Here is a 9,621-nt window from a genome sequence, read left to right as displayed (position 1 = left end):
TCCCAACCCCAACCCAACCCAACCCCAACCCCAACCCCAACCCCAACCCCAACCCCAACCCCAACCCCAACCCCAACCCCAATCTCACATATAATAAATCGACTCTCCAAAGCAATAATGTCAAATTGAATATCATAAATATATTGGGTGAGTTAATCAATCAGAGTCGCACTCTGTTATAACTTACTAATTGAAATGCTCGGAACTAAGATATAATCACATGCGTCAACATTGGGGAGCAGCTCTTTAGGGATAATTGTTGCCTCAGAAATGTTTTAGAATTAGGAAGACTGCTATCTGATATTTTTGTAGTATTTGATATTTTAATGGAGGCAGTATGGAAATTGAGGATTTTATGATTGTGCCATCGCAGGCTCATAGTTTTAGGGCTTCTTTCAGGGTCAACGAGTGTATGATATCGGATTGGGTGATAGAGTGGAACTGAAAGGGATATTGCCTCTGTGATAAACATAGGATTGTGTGAGGGTTGTTGATGCTGATTGATTTATTCTGTCGAGCCCCACAGCTACCTTATCACTATCAGCTTGATTGAAAACAAGGCATTCGGATAGTATATAATTTGCCAGGCTAATTTAACATTTGAATCCTATCGTTAAGAAGTACCAAACATCCGTTAATCTCCACCATTAATCTCACATAGCAGACCACCTTCTAATATTTCACAGCTCTTCCAGTAAGCGAGGATGTAATGATCAGATCACTTTGATAGCCGAAGTTAGCTTTAAGCTTTCTGCTCGATCCTTCAGTTGCTACCGATAGAAAGATTGATGAATGAAGGAGTTAAGGATGTTCATCGCATGGATTTATTGGAGCCTTATAAAGGCAGATCAAGAGATAGAGAATGTCTCAACTCTTCTTCTTCTGTTCTGACTTTAATCCTGGTTTATTTTTTTGTCCATTTGGTTTATCTAATTAATATACAAGTGATAAATTCTGTCAATATTGTGTGCTTATTATCGGTTCAATTGGATATTTGCTGATTTAATTCTTAGATGTTCTGATTAACATATTCACACATATATCCATAGTAACCGATAAAATATGTGTCTCTATTATCTAAACGTGTATATATATATGTGAGTTTCATCATCATCAGATCCTTTTCATCCATTTTTTCTTATTATTTCCATTCTATTTTTTGAGGAGGCCGTTTGCATTTGCTTCAGTTTTTTACTATGAGTTTTGAGGGCCGTTATTTTCACCTGACTGTTCTTTCTTCGGCATGTTGGCCTATTGGAGTTTCAGTTACTTTGGCATTGCGTGCAGTTATGTGATAAGCTTTGCATGAGTGAAATACTCTGTGTAGTCCTCCATGAACATTTTGCCTGCATGTTCGTTTAGTGCACTTTCAGGAAACGGTACGATCAGTAGACATTTAACGACCTGCATTTCTAGGAAGATGTACTTCAAGGATATTGGAGATGGACCAAGCCAAAGGGTTCCAATCTTTCTTCAGGGTATTCACACAGATCTATCCTTTCTCTGAAACATTGGGATGGAAGATTTTGGTGATAAAATACCCTTTGGGGGGATTGTTCGGGAAGTCATTCTCAACTGCGAGCTTACATCTGAAGATGCCACCTTGGTAAGGAGTGCCTACTGGCCCTTAAATCTATGCCTGGATGTCGGTTGCATCACTTTCATTGATTATGATTCGGATGCCTAGGATAATGATAGAGGATACCATCAAGGGACTTGTTATGGCAGTCTCTGGTCTGTTTGGCGATCATCATCACAACTTTGGGGTTCATTCCTTGCTGAGTTAAAGTCAGTTAGTACCATGGGCGTTATAAATAATTTATGCAATCAAATAGGACAATAGCCATAAATACACAAACACATACAAGGATACATACAAACACATATACATACGCATGTACACACATTTCCATTATAGATGCAACTGTAATGCTAACATAAATCAAATCCCCTAAATTCCACACACCCGTCCATAATAATTATTCATGCGACCACTAATCTTCTGATACGATAGGACAGTTGCAATAAACCGATTCTTATTTATGGCATTCAGTTACTCCTCGCTGATGTACTCAAAGTATTCTTGGAGGATTGTTAGGAGCTATGGGTGAAATCCATCAAAGTTTATATATTCGGGGGATAGGTTCGGAATGTTTTTGGGTTGGTTTCGGGTTAGGATTTCGTAGATTTGTCCGAGAAATTACTGTAGGCCTTCATGGAATTAAATTAGGGGTGATGGAGGGAGAGAGGGAGGTAGGGATGGGAGCAGAGAGGGAGTTAGTGAGGGATGACGCTTCACAGAATAGTTCCTGGTTGAGTACCCCCAAAGATCTGATGATGGCTCACTCTTGATATTAACCACAGGCATTACTTATAGATTATTACCCGATATTGCTGTATTAATACAGTCATTCTTCGTGCGATATTCCGATTACTTTATTGTAAGCATGCGACTTCTTTGAGGGGTTACTTTATTACTGGCAATTTTATGTTGACTTATTTTCAGTTTCTTTTCTAGATTGCACGTCCTCCCAATATTCTCTGAATTCTCAGTATAGTCCGAATAATCAGCATAATCAGCATAATCCGTGTATTTCGCTGCAATTGCACTTTACTGTTCTTACTGTTATTCTGTTGGAAGATTGTTAGATGTTACTTTACCATATTTATCATATTTGTCATATTTACTAGATTTATCGTAATGATTGTCCTTATTTATTATCTGTTGGTTCACATTTTTTATATAATTTGCCTTGGTATTGGTATTTGTAGTTGCATGATGAGTATTATAGATAGTTCTATTACTTTATATATCTTTCTATCTCCTGAAAGTTATTTTAGTCTTCTTTAATTAAGTGCTATATTTGCCATCAACATTATCGATGTTGTTTCCTCTGTTCTTCAAAGTAAACATTGGGGATATGCAGATTTTATGGTTATTATTGCTTGGTTCTGGTTTATCGTTGGCTTTGCTGAGTTTATTGTTTGGTTTGTTGGTTTGTTTGGTATTTTGTTTGTGGGTGTTATTGGTTTTTATGAGGGTTTTAATATTCTATTGTTAAGGTTGTTGTTGGTATTGGAAATTGTGAGTTACTGGTGAGATGCTTCGATTGGTATTGATTTTTGTGTTTTTAATGTTAATGCTCTTGCTTCTGCTTCGATTGTTATTGTTGTTGTTTTTTATTATGTTATTTGGGTTAATTTCGGTGCAATTGAGGATTTTTGCTTATTGTTGTTGTTGTTACTTTTTTTATGAACGTTGTAACTGGGAATGCTATATGTGTGAGTGTTGTAACTGTGAGTGTTGTAATTGTGAGTGTCTCATCTGTTATTGATGTTTATTACTCCGATTACCATACATATACTATAATTGTTTGGGTGAGTTCTTACTGTCAGACTAGAATTGCTCCAATGCATCTTATACAATAGTTGTTATCAATTCACACGTACTATTCTTACTCTTGTTATCCAATCTTTAATTGGAATGCCCCCATTTATTTGTCTCCATTCTCGTCAATAGTTTACCCTATAATCGATCATCTTCTGCATCCACATCCGCATCCACATCCGCATGCACATCCACATCCACATCCACATCATCAGCATTATCATTCGTTCCTATATCCCGAATATCAATCCCCTATTTCTCCAACTAACAAGCAATCGCATCCATAATAACATTGTATATCTCAACAGGCAGCCTATACTTCTTAATGAACTAAGTAATAAGCGTCGGAACATGAGTCGACCTCTTAATATATAGTATCGGTTTCTATAGTTGCTCACCCATATTTATATTCACAGTTGCCAATGTTTATTAGTATGGGCATTATTGGTATGGACTTATGATGGGTTGGATTATAGATGTTGGGGTTGGAGTTGGGGAGGAATGTGGGATTGTGTTGTGTTTATTGTTGTTTTTGTTTTTGTTGTAGGACATTTTGTATTGTATTGATGTTTGGATGTTTATCGTTATTCGATATAATCAATTATGTCTGTTAATAAGGTTATAGCTACTAATCTATATATTATATTAGATATTGTATATATGTATTGTATATTTTATATGTATATGTACTGTATATGTATTGTATATGCATTGTATATTGTTTATATTTAAATTGCCAATCCGCCAAGTTCATAAATCACTCTAACTATAATATTAACACACAGAAGTACCAGCCACATCTCCACATAAACATAAAACAATGCTTCTCTCACAACATCTCCACTCTGCACATACTTTAAAACTCTACAGCAAAAGGCGGCAACTATACATCGATCAATTCTTAGCATGTCGAAGAAATAGGTTACTTTATCACATCAACACGACGAATATTAAGGCTAAAAATAACATTAACAATAGCAATAACAATAACACTAACAATAACAATAACAGTAACATTAAAGAGATTCCATCACACTCAGCAAATAGCATCGACCAACATTAACAAAAACAATTCTCAGTATAACAAATATTCCAATAACTACTAAAATTACTATCACTAACAACTTCAGAGCAGTAACACCAAAACAAAACAACAACAACAACAACAAACACAGTAACATTAACAACCTCCGACATCAATACCAATAAACAGATAATCATCAAACAATTAAAATAACTATTCATCATAGAAGACACAACAACAAACATCTATCAAAAAGTTACCGATGATAAAGCAGATATAATTCATAAAGTTTTGGGATTGGTCTTTGTTCGGATTTTTCTTAATTATGATCATACTGATGGTTTTTGTTATATGGAGCAATGCTATTAGTAATTGTCTTTGGCTTGTTTGTAGGTTATATAGGCTGTTTTTATGGTGTTGATGGAAGCTGTTATGTAGATGGCCGGGTTTATTATTGACTTCTATAATAATGACAGAAATGATAATAAAGATGAGAAATACTATCAATAAAAGCAATACAATTAATATGACTAATACAACCATAACAACAATCAATAGTCACAACACAAATAACAAACATAAATGATATAATAACTAAGCAATAGTTTAGAATAACAACATTAACTGTTCTATTAATATTAATATTAGTCGTAGAAAGAGTAATAATAGTAACTGTAATCGTAGTATACACAATAATAGCAATAAAAATCATAATAGTTGTAAGAATAATCGACAGACAAATTCAGTAATAAAATAACTGTATATTTGGAGATCTTACTCCATATATTTTCAAGTGTCATAAATGCTAAGAGTCGAATCACAATAAACATTAACAATAACCATAACAATAACCACTATTGCACAATGCTATCGAAACTCTATGAACAGACCGAAAAATCCGTAATACAATCCTTATATTTCCTAATAAACTCCGATTTCGAACCCCAATGGCTCATCTATAATCTCTTAAACTAACTCTATACCTATAACCCCAAACTACTCTCAAACAATCATCACACCCATCTAATAATGCAACATCTCCTCTTTAACACCGATCTCTTAGCCTGTAACAATCAAGAATTCAACCAAATATAACTGCATGAACTATTATACACAATACTTACATATATGCCAACCGACAAACTTATAAGCTTCATAAACTTTAATCTAATTTCTAGGTTATTAGAAATTGGGCTAGTAACACATGTGTAAGTTTGTAGGAATCGGGTCAATGGAGAAATTTAAAGGTATCGAAATTCAAGGATCTAGTTATATTATGGGGATGATAGGCATTATCATAATGAGAGGGATTATAGAGATGATAGGGATGGTTAATAGTTATTAATGGAATAGGGAGAATATTAGGAATGTGATTGGAGGAGGATAGAGCTTATTGCTCATAAAATTAATCAGCAATGGAGATAATACAACTAAAAGGGTAATTGTTAAAGGTAAAGGTAAATGATGATTGTTGACAAAATTGAGGAGGATGTTCGATAATGATGTTTACTATGTTCAATTATGTTTGTTTGCTATTAATTTCATGATATGTATGATATACAATATGGACTCTTCATTATGCTTTATACTATATAAACTGCCTATCCTATTTAAATTGATATCTTCTTCTTCTAATAATCAATTTATTCATCCAATTTTTATGGCTATCACTAATACTCATCATCATCACCCTATCATCCTATCATCTATCATTTTATAATCCTTGTCATTCCCATCACCCCTATCACCTATCATCGCCTTCTCTCCTTATTATTCCCTCCTTATCCTTACCTCCGATCAACCCATCCTCAAAGCATCACATAGAAGACTCCTACATCGTCAACTCCAAAAATAAATAAATACATAGCCATAAATAATAATAGCTAATATTGCCATCATAAATAATTAAATATTTAATATATTATTTAATCACCAATCAATCATTGCAATGGGAAAGACAACCTACTCAAGGAATGCTCCAACTGCCAAGGGTATCCCATATATTATTCTCAGTCGCAAAGGCCTCAAACAAGGACATCAGAGTCCATTACAAAAATACATATGAAACTGCCAAAGCAATTAAAGGCATGACTCTCGCTAAGGCCAAACAATATATGAAGGATGTTCTTGCTCAAAGGAGATGTATCCCTTACACCAAACATTATGGTGGAATGGGTCGAACTGGGCAGGCTGCTGAATTCGGAAGATCTATGGGAAGATGGCCATAAAAATCAGTCAAGGTTGTCCTCGGACTCCTGCAAAATCTTGAAGCTAACGCCAATGCTAAAAACCTTAAAAATTTGAGCATAGACCACGTACAGACTAACAGAGCCGCCAAGGGAAGAAGAAGAACTTATAGAGCTCATGGTCGTATTGGCCCATATCTCTCCTCTCAATGCCACGTTGAAATGTGGGCAACCGAGAAGGTTGTTGATGTCAAAAAGGAAGGAAAAGGCAGGCAAGTCGCAAAGGGAAAGATCGCAGTCGGATAAAAATGATTTAATTCTATTTAAACAAATACACAAACATATTCTGTTTCTACAAATACACAAACGTAGTCTCTTATCGGGGCTCAGATTGATATTGAGATTATTATATTATGCGGATATGTATTCTGAAAAAAGAAGAAGGGAAGAAGGTAAAGAAAGGAGAGTTAGGGGATAATAGTTTCAAAAGTATGTAGTGCCAATAATATGGAAAAAATTAATTATTTATTATTCCAAATAATACAAGAAAAGCAACAAAAACAAAGTGTCTAAACAGAATAAATATTTCAATTGAGGGAAAATCGATAGTTCATATTGTTTCGCTGCTTATTTTTAAATAAATAAATTGCAAAATTGTGTTGATTTACAATGTTAATTTAATCCATGTGAACTGAACCCATGCGAACTTACACATGCTAATTGAATCCATGTTGAAGTTGTCTTTCCTATAAATTGCCTAACATCAAAATAAATACTAAAAGCCTTCCGAACCTGAACAATAAACTCATAAAGTAGAACATAGTAAATAATAAATCCAACTCTAATCTAGCAACAAATAAACACCAATAAATCGAAATCGAAACAGCAAATAGCAATAACTTCAAAAAAAACTCAACAAGAAACTAAAACAACATAAAGATTAACAAAAAACAAACAAACAATAATAAATAAAACAAAACAAAACAAAACACCGAAACTTATGATAAATATAATTAACCAACTTCCTAATAATTCCTGAAATCCATCCATAATACTTTTCCGTATCGTTTTCTGCCTAGTTATCCTCCTATCCTTATATATTATCCTATCATCATCCATAAGTTCAAATATACACTGCATATAATATACACTAATAATAGATGGGCACCAACTTCGATAAAGAACTAACATCCTCCTACTAGCACTACGAAGTCTAAACACCCAACAATCATCGACTCGAACACATAAATCTAGATCACTTAGGCGAGCTACCTGAACCTGTCAAAAACAATCTATAAAAATTAAGTACACATTTCCCATATCTAGAACCTTACGCTGAAGAACTCAACCAAGTTATGGAGGATAAATCTAATAGTCAGTATATCGGTATTAAAACTGGACAATTCTATCGGGGAGAGAAAGATAAGGATGGGCATCCCAATGGATTTGGGCAGATTGTTTTTGAAGATGGAAGTACTTATATTGGGAAGTTAACTCAAGGGAAAGTCTAGCCGATGGGGATATATTTGTTGAGTGATGGAGCCTATTATTGGGGATAATTAAAAGATAGTAACGCATCAGGGAAGGGGAAGTTCATTAAAGATAAATTGTCATATGAAGGGTAGTTCTCAAACAATCAGTTCCATGGAGAAGGAATATTGAAGGTAGGGGAAAGGTATTCTTTTAATGGTATCTTTTAATAAGGCAGAAAGAAGAAAGGAAGGCTTAGTTGGCATCAGAACAATGACGATAAACAGAAAACTGTATACTAGGGACAATTCGATGAAAATTAATAATTTACAGGCGAAGGGATATTAAAGAATTCACAAGGAACATACAAGGGTCATTTTCAAGGAGGATTCAAATAAGGAGATGCTATTTTCTAGTTTAATATAGGGTTAACATTTGTAGGAAGATATGTTAACGGAATAAAGCATGGCTTTGGAACTATTTACAACCATGAAAAAAACTAACAAAACCAATTCACATACGCTCAAAAATAAGAGCTAATTGCTTACCAGGGTTAATTTTTTAGGGGTCTGCCTCATGGAAAAGGTGGAATTTACGATAAGATATAAAAAAAGATGATAACAACTTAATGGAATAATGGGATTAATGTTAATAAAATTAAATAGTGATGTTTGTAGATTTCTATTATTATAATTTTGAGGATATTATGAAGTTAATTATTTGTATTATTTGTATTAGTTTGGGATAACTATTATGAGATTATTATTGGGTTGATAGTTTTTTAATAGGAGTAGATAATTAAAATAATATTCGAATATTTATATAGTTATCTGATAGCCAATGGATTCAGAGCCAGTGAAAGCAAGGGTTACTCAATTGCTAGGTAGAACCGGATCTCGAGGAGGAATCACTCAAGTTAAAGTTATTCTGATCACCGGTAAAGAGGCTGATAAGAGACACTTGATCAGAAACGTCAAAGGTCCAGTCAGAGTAGGAGATGTTCTTGAGCTCATGGAAAGTTAAAGAGAAGCCAGAAGACTCAGATGATTGATCTGCATATCTTTATTATCTTTACTCATTTATTAACCTAAATACATCAAATGCTCATATTTATTTGGGATTATCTGTTTTTCCATCGGCAATATTATGGTTCTTGGGCTCTTTATCTTTATTCTTTAATTCAGATGGTTTTGGCAATTGCCTACTTTGTTTCAGTCTGCCTTATTTCAATGGCCTTGCACTCGCTAGGTTGAGCAACAAACCCTCTGCAGCAGACTGTATATTAGAAAAATTAGATTATTTTAATAAAATATAAGATTTTATTCTAACCACAATGCCCAAGAAGAGAAGAAATCAGGGAAGAAGCAAATATAACAGAGGACACGTCAAAGCCATTGTTTGTGTCAACTGTGGAAGACATTGTCCCAAGGACAAAGCCGTTAAGCGTTTCCAAATCAAAGATATTGTTGATGCTTCATCCAAAAAAGATCTTGAAGAAAATAGGGCCTTTTAGCAATATGTGGTTCCAAAGCTCTACATCAAAATGCAATACT

The 9,621-nt window shown here is 34.2% G+C and overlaps 1 protein-coding gene across 1 annotated transcript; it reads left to right on the top strand.

Annotated features, from left to right (window-relative positions):
- Positions 1-8,908: 8,908 nt before the first annotated feature.
- Positions 8,909-9,115, top strand: LOC148298519 (uncharacterized). Its single transcript, XM_088276820.1, is given in 1 exon segment — positions 8,909-9,115. A coding segment is annotated over 1 exon segment (207 nt).
- Positions 9,116-9,621: the final 506 nt, after the last annotated feature.

Source organism: Brachycentrus maculatus, unplaced genomic scaffold, assembly GCF_059751285.1.
Source record: "Brachycentrus maculatus isolate JH-2025_06_01 unplaced genomic scaffold, ASM5975128v1 h1tg001909l, whole genome shotgun sequence".
NCBI lineage: Eukaryota > Metazoa > Arthropoda > Insecta > Trichoptera > Brachycentridae > Brachycentrus > Brachycentrus maculatus.
This window is presented reverse-complemented; position numbering and strand designations above follow the sequence as displayed.